Below are 13,178 nucleotides of genomic sequence, written 5' to 3'. Positions count from 1 at the left end.
CTGTTTTTTTAAAAGTATTTTTTGACCCTGACTTGAACTTCCTGCCAATTTCACAAGCAGAAGAATTCGTCTTGCTTTTGTATGGAAATATTAAGTTGGCCAATGCTCTTCCCAACAGTACATAAATACTGTTGCTCTCCTGGTTATTTCTAAGTGTTGCAGGGAGTGTGGCAGGCAACTCCATATTCGCTGAACTTCCAACTGAACAGTGTGGGAGCCTCATTGAAGAGCAGCAGACACCTGTCAAGGAGGTAAGACCCAAACAGACCAGAAACGGTCAGTCGCGGCCTTAATCAAACCGTTGAATCCAGGAACTATGGCAAATAATTACTACCCATTGGTAACCTGCCATTGCTCCTGGGTTCAAGGGTGTGATTTAGGCTGCAGTGATATAAGAATAGCAGTTGGTGGAATCTATATCATTTGGGCATGAATCCACTCCAGGATTTACTCCAAACTTTAAAAGGAAGCAGAGAAAGGAGGAATCTAAGAGAACCTTTAAGACTGATTAAGCATAAGCCTTTAAGGATTTCTGTCATCAGATGTGCTGATGAAGTAAAACAATATAATAATAATAATAATAATAACAACAACAACTACTACTACTACTACAATATTTTTTTTTGTCGTGTCAGGAGCGACCTGAGAAACTGTAAGTCGCTCCTGTTGTGAGAGAATTGGCCATCTGCAAGGACGTTGCCCAGGGAACACCTGGATGATTTGATGTTTTTATCATCCTTGTGGGAGGCTTCTCTCATGTCCCCGCATGAGGAGCTGGAGCTGATAGAGGGAGCTCATCCGCCTCTCCCCGGATTCGAACCTGTGACCTGTTGGTCTTCAGTCCTGCCGGCACAGGGGTTTAACCCACTGCGCCACCGGGGGCTCCTACTACTACTACAATAATAATAATAATAATAATAATATTTTGTATTCCTTGAATCCAGGAATGAAGGCAAATAGTCACCACCCAATGGAAACCTGCCATTGCTCCTGGACTCAAAGGTGTGATTTAGGGTGCAGTGATATAAGAATGGCAGTTGGTGGAATCTATATCATTTGGGCATGAATCCAGGATTTACTCCAAACTTTAAAAGAAAGCAGAGAAAGGAGGAATCTAAGAGAACCTTTAAGTGATTTAGCATGAGCAATATAATAATAATAATAATAACTACAATAATAATAATAATAATAATAATGATAAGACTTTTATTTGTATTCTGCCTTATCTCCCTAGTGGACTCATAGCCACTCATAGTTCAAATATTTTGTGTAATCACACCCGAAGAATGGGGACCAGTCTGAAACTCCAGGCCTTAAGGTAGCTCTCCAAGGTCCTACAGAGTTCAGTACCTTATTTTCTCCAAAGAACAGACTAAAGATCAGTCAAAATTCTTGAGTAGATTCACACCTTGCTAACACAGACACCAGACCTATCAGCTACCACTCCTTATTCCCATCAACCCAACAGTAAATATAGTTGCTCTTACACGCATGTAATGTCTGCCTAACCTTGCAACTTTAGAAAGGAATGAGGAGGGTTATGCATGAATGAAAGGATAGGATTAGTAATCTGAATTGTGCAAAGAAACTTATTAAATTTTGGTCACGGGGAAGGAATGCTATTTGATCTTTCGCTTAGGCAGTAAAGTATCATAAGACTGGGAATGACAACACAAGTGCAAGAAGGAACTTTCCCCACAGATCACTAATGTCCCCACAGATGCTGACCAATAGGTACTGTCACACTGGAAATTTACAGTGACTACTATGGTAGTGGTGACGGAAGGAAATCTGCTCTGAGTTTTAGTCTAGAGAAACTGCTGAACTCTATGTCCAAAACAGGTTAAGTACATTGGATAGTTTTGTTGAATTATGGACTAAAATATCCTTTATGAGAATCAGAACTACAGCAACCAGTGGATTTGCATTGCCATATCCCACAATAAACAATTACCATAAGTCAGACAATGGCTGAGGATGGGGAAATTGTAGTTTTCCAGCCAAATAAAACTCCAGATTAGGTTCTGGAAAGAAAGGTTATTCATTTATTTATGAATTTATATCCTACCTTTCTTTCCAAATGGGATTCAGGGCAGCTGCTCTAAACAGAATTACTATCTTCAAAGAGGCATTTGGGATCCATACAGCAGAAGAGTACTAACTCTATATACAACAAACACAGAATCAAATAGCAGAATGAATTCTGGATGGCTGAAGAGTTTGCAGATAAGGTTATGCCTTTCTTGTTATTGCTTAGGCCAGGAATGGGCAAGATGGGGCTCCAACTCACAAATTTCCACACAAGAACAACAATAACAATGGGTTGTTGTAGTTTTTTCGGGCTATATGGCCATGGTCTAGAGGCATTCTCTCCTGACATTTCGCCCGCATCTATGGCAAGCATCCTCAGAGGTAGTGAGGTCTGTTGGAACTAGGAAAAAGGGGTTTATATATCTGTGGAATGACCAGAGTGAGACAAAGGGCTCTTGTCTGCTGGAGCTAGGTGTGAGTGTTTCAACTGACCACCTTGATTAGCATATAATGGCCTGACAGTGCCTCAAGCAAACTTTTGTTGGGAGGTGATATTTATTTATCAATATTGCAACTTTTCCCAGGAACAGGACACAAAGCAGCTCAAAACTTTAAAAGCAATACAATTAAAAACATAAAAAGATAAATATTAAAATAGAATTAAACTAATTCAATTATTGAACCAATACAATTAAAATACAATGATATAAAAATATAAAGTTGTCATAAGATAATATAGCTTGCCCTAACTGTTGTAAAAGTCTGTCTGAATAAAAGGTTTTAGCCTGGAACCAGAAAAGACAACAAAGGTGGGGACACATTTTGGTCTCCCCGAGAAAGCAGTTCCAGTTGAGAGACAGACACTGAGAAGGCCCTCTCTCCATACACCAAACTATTAGCTATGCTGGCTTAGACTGATGGAAGTTGTAGTCCAACAACATCTTAGAATCATAGAATCATAGAGACCTCATGGGCCATCCAGTCCAACCCTCTGTCAAGAAGCAGGAATATTGCATTCAAAGCACCCCTGACAGGTGGCCATCTAGCCTCTGTTTAAAAACCTCCAAAGAAGGAGCCTCCACCACACTCCGGGGCAGAGAGTTCCACTGCTGAACAGCTCTCACAGTCAGGAAGTTCTTCCTCATGTTCAGATGGAATCTCCTTTCTTGTAGTTTGAAGCCATTGTTCCGCGTCCTAGTCTCCAGGGCAGTAGAAAACAAGCTGGCTCCCTCCTCCCTGTGACTTCCCCTCACATATTTATATTTATTTATTTATTTATTTATTTATTGCATTTATTGACCGCCCCTCTCAGCCCGAGGGCGACTCGGGGCGGTTCACAACAACAAAAAAGAGACAGTGTACAAAAAGCCGAGACGATACAGACCAGACAATACAACATAACATATACTTATACTAAAAAACCGCTTCGTCAAGTCCTGGGGTCATAGCCAAAATTCACAGTCCTAGTTCAGTCCATGGTCATTCAATGCACTCAGTCGAAGGCCTGCTCGAAGAGCCATGTTTTCAGGCCCCTACGAAAGGCCATCAAGGAGGGCGCCTGTCTAACTTCAGCAGGGAGGGTGTTCCACAGCCGGGGGGCCACCACCGAGAAGGCCCGCTCTCTCGTCCCCGCCAGACGTGCCTGTGAGGCCGGCGGGACCGAGAGAAGGGCCTCCCCGGATGATCTCAAGGCCCTCGTGGGCTCGTAGGCCGAGATGCGGTCTGCAAGGTATTTTGGGCCGGAACCGTTTAGGGCTTTGTAGGATAACACCAGCACCTTAAATTGGGCCCGGTAGCAAATCGGCAGCCAGTGGAGCTGGGACAGCAGAGGCGTTGTATGCTCTCTGCTTCCAGCTCCCGTTAACAACATGGCTGCCGCGCGCTGGACTAGCTGGAGCTTCCGGACCGTCTTCAAGGGCAGCCCCACGTAGAGAGCGTTGCAGTAGTCGAGGCGGGATGTGACCAAAGCGTGTACCACCGTGGCCAAGTCAGACTTCCCAAGATACGGGCGCAGCTGGCGCACGAGCCTAAGCTGTGCAAATGCTCCCCTGGTCACCGCTGAAACCTGGGGCTCCAGGCTCAGCGATGAGTCCAGGGTCACACCCAAGCTGCGAACCTGCGCCTTCAAGGGGAGTGCGACCCCGTCCAGCACAGGCTGTAACCCTATACCCTGTTCGGCCTTGCGACTGACCAGGAGTACCTCTGTCTTGTCTGGATTTAATTTCAGTTTGTTCGCCCTCATCCAGACCATTACAGCGGCCAGGCACCGGTTCAGGACTTCGACGGCCTCCTTAGTAGCAGGTGGGAAGGAGTGACAGAGTTGGACGTCATCTGCGTACAGGTGACACCGCACCCCGAAACTCCGGATGATCTCACCCAGCGGCTTCATGTAGATGTTAAACATGTAGATGTTATACATGGTTATCATCTCTCAGCCTTCTCTTTTTCAGGCTAAACATGCCCAGCTCCTTAAGCCGTTCCTCATAGGGCTTGTTCTCCAGACCCGTGATAATTTTAGTCACCCTCCTCCGGACACATTCTAGTCCTGCAGCATCCATACCCTGGGCCTAGGCAGAGTGATGGAGCCATCACTTGTCAACATGTGTCACAATGGTATTAAGAATTATGCTTGATAAATATGACTTTCAAGCAAGTGTTTTTAGGAAGGAAATTACCCAAAAACATTGTATGAGGTGGGATGGGAAAAGATACCCTGGATCTTGGAAGAAGGCAAGTCTCACTTTAAAGTGCAAACTGGATTTTCCCTTTGAAACTCTCTCCCTCCTGCTGACAAGGAAATGGTCTCATTGTTGCATTCAAGAGAGTAATCAATGCTTAACTATTTTGATCAATGAACAGAGGCATTGTCAAACCAGCTCAGACCAGTAGATCTGCACTGCTTAGTTGTCAGAAATTGGGAAATCCTGTGCATATCTATAAAGACAACAAGTGCCCCATTTGTTGCAACTTCATTGTTTTCATATTCAAACCCTTAAGAGTAATGTGGAACCATTACCAGAGGGTGACAAACAATCCCACATGCACATAGACTCTTTTTGCACACGAAGCACAAGCCTTGCTCATCACTTTAAGCACATTGGGACTTTCCTATTGAAGTTCCCATAGAATAACATTAAGATCATATTTTGCCTCACACAGAAGTGTCTACTGTACCTTAGGTGACAGCCCCAAGTAAAGAACAGGTTAAATATAGGGGCAAGGCAAAGAAATACAGAACTAAAGTCAGATAGATGCATGAAGGAGTCTGTACAGGAACAGAAGAAAAGCAGAATCTCCAGAAGTTAATGATAAACTGAAGAAAAGAGAGAGTCCCCTTAATCAAGAACGACCTTTCCTCTCTTTTTTGGATTTTTCTTCACATCAGAGGTCGAGAAAGTCTATAGATGTCTTATACATAGGCAACCTTTGAGAATGCCTGCCAGAGATGCAGGTGAAATGCCAGGAGAGAATGCTTCTGGAACATCGCCATACAGCCTGGAAAACTCACAGCAATCCTATAGATGTCTTAGTTTGAAGCCCCTTTATACTTAGCTGCATTCCATAGACCCTTTAGATTTGTCAGGAGTAGGGTTTTCCTTTGAGAAACAGCTTGTTACTATTATTTTGGGCTCAAATATTATCTTTTTTTCTGTTTTCTTCATAAAGAAATATTGTTTTTGCTTCAAAATTTATCCTTCCTTCATTTCTTCATGAGGCTGAACTGAACCTCTTTCTTGTGATCCTTCAAATGGAGATGGCAAGGCCAGGAAGCCTAGACAGAAATACAGGGAGGAATCCATAATAGTGGGTTGTTGTAGATTTTTTGGGCTGTATGGCCATGTTCTAGAAGCATTCTCTCCTGACGTTTTGCCTGCATCTATAGCTGGCATCCTCAGAGGGTGTGACCTCATAACCTCTGAGGATGCTTGCCATAGATGCAGATGAAATGTCAGGAGGGAATGCTTCTAGAATATGGCCATACACCCAGAAAAGCCTACAGCAACCCAGTGATTTCAGCCATGAAAGCCTTTGACAATACATTGAATCCATGATAGTTGCTAACCCATATTTCCAGCAATTGCTCAGACTGTAGAGGAACTCTCTTGGTATAAAATTAGGCTTGGAGTTTCCTAGAAAATGTGTGGTTCCCTCTGTCTGTGACACCTAATTCCTTGAGCTATGTTAATGTAAATGGTGCATATACAATTTGCCATGACTAACAGCCTGCAGGAACCTGTAGGATGTCTGAGAGCAGAAAAATCTTCCATGTTAGACAGGCATTGAGAAATGGAAAGCTTGAGGGAGGAAATAAATGCTTGGTTTCATAAGAGAGAGGACGGAGAGCAAAAGAGTTTAAAAGGAGAAGAGTGAAGAAGGGAAGGCAGATGTTGCTGAAGGGGAAGAGAAGGAGGCAGCCAGGAACTGAGGAGAGGGCCACTACTGAAGGCAAGCAAGACACAAACTGTTCTTTACTTAGCAGGAAGAGATGGTGATGCTAGTGAAGCAGTTGGGGTGGGAATGCTGCAAACTTTTAAAGCTAGGGGTTTTGGGTGTCATGTTTACAGTCATTAACTACTGTACTCCATAAGATACAAGCCTGAAGTCCATTTTGTGATCTTACAATTGTTGAACAAGATGCTGGTTATTTTTTTCCTCATGTCAGGAGCGACTTGAGAAACTGCAAGTTGCTTCTGGTGTGAGAGAATTGGCCATCTGCAAGGTTGTTGCCCAGGGTATGCCTGGATGTTTTGATGTTTTACCATCCTGTGGGAGGCTTCTCTAATGTCCCTGCATGGGAAGCTAGAGCTGAGACGGGAACTCACCCCGTTCCCTGCATTCGTACCACCAACCTATGGGTCAGTAGTCCTGCCGACACAAGGGTTTAACCCATTGTGCCTTTGGGGGCTCTAGTTAATATTGTTAATGTTAATGTTAATGTATATCTAAATATGTAATTCATCTGCATTAGTTTACGTTTCTAAAGCTGCTTTGAATCCCAATTCTTAAGAGAAAGCAAAAATAAAAATAAAAATTGAGCCCTTTGAGGTCCTGAAAACTATTCCCACAACTTGGTGAGGCTGTATTCAAGAGGCTCCTAAAGTTGGGGAATAGTGTACAGTATATAAGGCCTGACTCTATTTGGAAAGTAATTCTTCAGAAAACAATCAGGCTGTTGCTATTGCCTTGATGCCCATATTCTAGCATATATATATATATATATATATATATATATATATATATATATATATATATAAAGAGGCTCAGTGATTTATGTTGGGAGCTTAAATTGATTCTTTTCTATCCATTTGCATTCATACTCTGCCAGGTGAGAAATAGGAATATTTTATAAAAATATATTTGGTGCAATAATAAGGCTGTTTAAAAACACTGGAGAAAGCACATGAAAAAGGAATATTAGCATGTTAAATGGAGACAATCAACTGCATCAACAATTAAATAAGTATAACAAAATTATCTATTCTAGAAAAGATTGTGGCTGTCATAGATCATAATGCTGCTGAGTGAACAAGTTCTACATTTTTGCTGAAGGTGTCTTATCATTTAGGAGATGAGAAGTGTCCATCTGGAATTTCAGAGGTGTGCTCTTGGGCAGGCCTGAAGGTGCTAGATCCCATCTGAACTTGGAAATTAGGAAGTGTGAGACCTGATTTGTACTTGGATGGTAGACCACCAAAGAATACCAGATGCAGTTTTGAGGAACAAGTGAACACACCTCTCAGTATTCCTTAAGAAAATCCTGTGAAAATTATGGGATTATCATAAATTGATAAACATATTGAAGGCAGGTGCATACACACATACACATAATTAGGCAGAACTACAGGGGAAGATAGTGCTGGTAGGCTACAACTGATTATGAGTGAAATAGATGCCTTATATTTATTTAACCTTGTCTACCATTTTCTCCTTTCAGCTGCCATGATGCTTGGTCATCCTTTCCCCGGTTTCTGTTTCCTCTTCCTCCTCTTTTCATTAACATCCAGTTCTCCCACTGGAGATGGGACCATGGTGAACACCAAGAGTGGTCCCATTAAGGGAAAACTTCTCTCAGAAAGCTCTAGTTCTGTGATGGCCTATCTTGGCATCCCTTATGCTGAGCCTCCCTTGGGGAACCTGCGCTTCCAGAAGCCTCGTCCACATCAGCGCTGGAGTCAAGTCTTGGAGGCTAACAACTTTGGCAATGCCTGCCCCCAGGTCACTTACCCAGAGTCCTCTGATTCAAAGGCGTGGGCTCTCAACAGGCCTCTGTCAGAAGATTGTCTCTCTCTGAACATCTGGGTGCCCCATCCACAGCCCTCTACACCAACTCCCATTCTTATCTGGATCCATGGAGGGGGTGGATTTTCCTCTGGGTCAGGTTCAATGAACTTATATAACGGAGCTTCCTTAGCTGCAAGAGAGAAGGTCATTGTGGCCTCCATTAATTACCGCCTGGGTCCTCTGGGCTTCTTTTATTTGCCACCTGTTATTCCAGGAAATATGGGTCTGTTGGATCAACAGTTAGCACTGACCTGGTTCAAGGAGAATGCAGCTGCTTTTGGTGGAGATCCTAACAAGATTACCATTTTTGGCCACAATGGTGGGGCAGTATCTGTGGGTTTGCATCTCCTTTCTCCAAGAAGCCAGCCACTTTTCAGCCAAGCTATCCTGCAGAGTGCAGTTCCCAATGTGCTCTGGGGATGGAAAAGTCCTGAGGAGGTTAAGCAGAAAACCCTTGCTCTCAGTCATCTTCTGGGATGTGAGGGAAGTGATGAAAATGCTTTATTGAGCTGCCTTCGGGGGAAAAATGCAACCGAATTTAGTCAGCAGGAGGTACCTTTAATGCTGAAGCAGGAGTTTCTTCTGGATGTCCCTTTCTTACCAACCACTGATGGGGACTTTTTGCCCGAAGATCCACAAAAACTACTTCAATCGGGACGCATCCAGGTCAAACCAATTCTCCTTGGTGGAACTTCAGATGAAACAATTCATTTTGTGCCATATTACTACCCTGAAGTGAAGGATGGCTTGATCTCTTGGGATCAACTTCTGAACATAGCAAAGAGGACAATTCGCAATGTGAGTCCTGAAGATGTGAAGGCTGTGGCCCTGAAGTACAGCGAAGACTATCAGGGTGCTGCACAGTACCGGTCGGCAATGTCTCAGATGATCAATGAATATGGGTTTTGGTGCCCATTAGCTGAATTTACGGCAAAGGTCCAAGAAGCTGGGAGTCCTGTGTATGCTTATGTCTTCTCTCACCACACCTCTGGTGCAGCCTTCCCTGAGTGGTTTGGAGCTCCTCATGGTGCTGAGCTACCATATGTGTTTGGCAATCTTGAGTTGGCTGTGGCTGTCAACAAAACATTTACAGAGGCTGAGGCTGCATTGAGCCATAGGATCATGCACTATTGGGCAGAGTTCGCCAGAAATGGGTAAGGAAACTTTCCTTCAGTCTCCAAATTTTTTGGCAATACCAAGAATGAGACAATAAAAATAGTTCACACCTAGAACCCAGAATCACTCGCACCTACTTTTTAATTATATGTGTTTGCATTCCTTTTGGCAACTTTGCTTGCTCCTCTTCTTTGGATGCCCAAACTCTATTTCACAATGCTCAGTTCCACATTTAAGTTACTGCAATGCTGGAAATGTAGGAAACCTTCATGGCAGGCGAGATTTCTAACTGGCTGGGTTACTGTCCTCATTTTGCTTTCCTGTGGCAACATGCACATGTTGATCTCAGATCTTATGTAGTAAAAGCTTGGGCAATTGGTTGAGCATTCAGGAATTGTTCAAGTATTGAACTGACATATCTGAACCTCAGTTCTGTTTAGGTAAAGGTAAAGGTTTTCCCCTGATATTAAGTCTAGTCGTGTCCAACTCTGGGGGGTGGTGCTCATCTGCATTTTGAAGCCAAAGAGCCAACGTTGTCCGTAGACATCTCCAAGGTCATGTGACTGGCATGACTGCATGGAGTGCCATTACCTTCCTGCCGGAGCAGTACTTATTAATCTACTCACATTTGCATGTATTCAAACTGCTAGGTTGGCAGAAGCTGGGGCTAACAGCGGAAGTTCACACAGCTCTCTGGAGTCAAACCTGTGGCCTTTCACTTAGCAAGTTTAGCAGCTCAGCAGTTTAACCCACTGCACCATGGGGGACTCAGTTCTGTTTATTTTCCGCAAAAAAAATAAAAAATGCTAGCTGCATGCACAAACACCTCTTGCACACAACAGGATAGTTCTAGAAGTGACCCTAATGGCTATTAGAATAAGTCTTATCCCCTGCAGATACAGTGTTCCCTCGCTACTTCATGGTTCGTTTATTGTGGGCTCACTGTTTTGTGCCTAAAAATAAAAGAATGTAAGTAGCAAGGGAACATTGAGTGAAAGAGAGAGAGGGGGGGGGGGGGCACCTCATCGCCACCTGGGCCTCTTGCTGAAGCTTCTTCCCTCTGTGGGAGGCTCTTCTTCCCTCCTTGCCCTCTTTACCTTTTTTGTTGTTGTTCTTGTCACTGCCTCGACCTCTTGCTGCTGCTTTTGCCCCACATTTGAGGAGGCGATGGAGGCCCAGGCACCGTGGGGCCCTAGTGGTGGCAAGAGGTCCAGGCAGCAATGAGGAGGAGGAAGGTAAAGAGGGCAAGGAGGGAAGGGGAGGGGGTGTCCCTACTTTGTGGAATTTCACTTATCGCGGGTGGTCCTGGAACGTAACACCCGAATAAGTGAGGGACCACTGTATATAAGAAATAAGAACATAATGGAAGGTATGTTCAATCAGATGAAAGGCCCATGGTGTACAGCATTCTCTAACCCCTGTTGACTCCCCAGATGTCACAGAGGAGTCCTCAGGGCTAACTATAACTTTGAAAATTGCTTTTTGTAAACAACAACTTAGAGTTGTAGTTCTCAGACTTAAAAGGCAGTTAGTTAGATTAGGATTTCGTCTTTTAAAAGTAGCTATTCAGTCTTCAGTGCCCACATGCAGTCATACTGGCCTTAAATATATTCTTGCTTCGTCCACAGGAATCCCACAGAGTCCAAGGTCAAGGTGGGAAAGTGGCCCCTCTACAATGCCATGCAGCAGAAGGTCTTCCTTCTTAACACTGAGATGCCTCAAAATCAACAGGTCTCACCAGCCCGCCACTGTGATTTCTTGAAAGCATATTCTGCACAGTCAAGTAAGTTCAGCTTTCTGTTTTGCAGTGTGTGTTTGCCTATCATGAACCAGATGTTTCTAAGAATTCTGGCTTGTACCGGAACTGACACCCTAGATCTGTATTTTAATACTGTTACCTGCAGGCACCAAAATTACTAATGGTCCCTGATGCAGAGTTCAGTTTCCTTTAGAAGGGATTCTGGGACCAAATTCTAAGGGAACACCCCAATGTCTCCTCGTTACTCTGGCGAGATGATGAGTGTGATGCCACAGGGTTCTGTCCTGGTTCTATTTCTATTCAATATCTTGTCCCTCTGCAGAGGTTGAGATAGGACGGGATATAAAAGCCCTAAGTAATTATTAATGACTTGGACAATGGAATAGAGGGTATGTTTATCAAATTTGCAAATGTCTCCAACATTGGGAATGCAGAGGACAGAGTGCTGCAGTCTTCTTCTTTGGAGGATTTTGAACAGACTCAGGATGATCACCTGTCAGGAGTACTTTGGCTGTGTATTCTTGTATTGATAGAATAGAATAGTTTTATTTGTCATTGTGCTATTGTACAACAAAATTACATGCCTTCACAGCACAAAACAACACCCCCATTCTTCCACACCCCCATACCCACCACACAGCCCTCAATGATACATCAGTACAAAATCACAGAGTTCAATATAACCACAACTCTATCCTTCAGTCTGTTTGTTTTTGTCACCTTGTACCATCTTCCAGATGACAATGATTCAAAAAATAAATATGACGGGTGAGATGGATCCCCAAGAATGCTCTAAGCTTTCTCAAGGAAGCAGGAGTTCTTCCAAAGAGGGGAGAGGGCAATCAATGATTGGCTGTGCAGAAGTGGTGATCCTTTGGAGCTCCTTCCTTTCTGACACTGTGCAGCTACCAAACCATGTGCAGATGCAATAGGTTAGGGCACTCTCCATAGCACAGCAGTAGAAAGTCACCTGCAGTTTTTAACATTCACTTGGTGGGTCCTTAGGAGTCTCAGCCTCTTCACCAACGCTGTTATATGGGCACCCCAGTTCGGATCCTCCTTCACAGTGACACCCATGAACTTAAAACTGGCCACCTACTCCACTTGGTCTCCATTTATGACCAAGGGCTGAATTTGTTCTTCCTATAATCCGCTATGAACTTTTTGGTTTTGTTGATGTTAAGAACCAGATAACTGTCCCTCCACCACAAGAACAGCCGATCCACTAATTCTGACTCCCACAAAGGAACACTACACATACACATCTTTAGGACAAAAGCTTTTGAGAAAAAATCCTCAACAAGTAGTCTTGATGCCACCGTATCAATGGCAGCTAAATGGGTAACAAGATATTATGAAGAATGTACTGTTTTCCAAAGTTTGTAGAATTTTTAACATTCATCTTGCAAATTCAGATCTGTTCCTAATTAAATTTCTTGTTGTCACAAATGTCCCCCTCCTTTCCTTTTCCTTCCACAGAAAAATCTAATGAGGGTTCTCTTTCACCAAGTGAAGATGGGAAGAAATCCCAATAATGGGAATCTCCATGAACAATCAAGAAGTCTTGGTACAGATGTAGGTGATGATAAAGTGACAAAAGGAAGTAGAGAAAGCAGAAATAGATAGATTGCATTGTGGATGATTCACATTTCTGAAACCCCATCGGTAGATGGGGGGTTCACCTTATTCATAAATGGGTCAACCCATATTCTTTTATCCATAATAGGTACTACTTGGCTTCATGTACCAAAAACAGATTTAACATGCTTTCATGCTAAATAATTGTTTTGGGAAACTTTGCTGCAGATGTAATGCTTTAGGCCAGGACCTCATTAATAATCTACTTTTTGTACACCTGCGATCTACACTTTTGCCACTAAGCTCTGAGCAACGCATCTTTTCTGTTGTCTCAGGAAAACATTTCTAGTAGGTTACTGAAGAACTAAATAAAAATCCTGAATTAGATTATAAAACTGAGTTGTGTTTCTTA

At 43.3% G+C, this 13,178-nt stretch overlaps 1 protein-coding gene across 2 annotated transcripts; it reads left to right on the top strand.

The window, feature by feature from the left end:
* The first annotated feature begins 143 nt into the window (after window positions 1-143).
* On the top strand, window positions 144-13,161 carry LOC132765161 (cholinesterase-like). 2 transcript variants are annotated; one of them, XM_067463363.1, is made up of 4 exons: window positions 144-251; window positions 7,967-9,467; window positions 11,058-11,212; window positions 12,668-13,161. In XM_067463363.1, exons 2-4 carry the CDS (start codon window positions 7,972-7,974, stop codon window positions 12,721-12,723), a joined length of 1,707 nt encoding a protein of 568 aa, XP_067319464.1. In that variant the 5' UTR covers window positions 144-251; window positions 7,967-7,971; the 3' UTR covers window positions 12,724-13,161. The 2 variants fall into 2 exon arrangements, with proteins under 2 accessions (XP_067319464.1, XP_067319463.1); XM_067463362.1 differs by lacking the exon at window positions 144-251 and adding an exon at window positions 6,369-6,477.
* The last annotated feature ends 17 nt before the right edge of the window (window positions 13,162-13,178 follow it).

This window comes from Anolis sagrei, chromosome 2 (assembly GCF_037176765.1).
Source record: "Anolis sagrei isolate rAnoSag1 chromosome 2, rAnoSag1.mat, whole genome shotgun sequence".
NCBI lineage: Eukaryota > Metazoa > Chordata > Lepidosauria > Squamata > Dactyloidae > Anolis > Anolis sagrei.
The sequence above is the reverse complement of the archived record's forward strand: the minus strand, read 5'-3'. Positions and strand labels throughout refer to the sequence as shown.

Bases quoted from the DNA above. Each gene is read 5' to 3' on its own strand.
- LOC132765161 (XM_067463362.1), top strand. From the start codon at position 6,417: ATGTTGCTGAAGGGGAAGAGAAGGAGGCAGCCAGGAACTGAGGAGAGG. The intron at 9,468-11,057 runs GTAAGGAAACTT...CTTCGTCCACAG, and splicing joins GCAGAGTTCGCCAGAAATGG to GAATCCCACAGAGTCCAAGG. The intron at 11,213-12,667 runs GTAAGTTCAGCT...TTCCTTCCACAG, and splicing joins AGCATATTCTGCACAGTCAA to AAAAATCTAATGAGGGTTCT.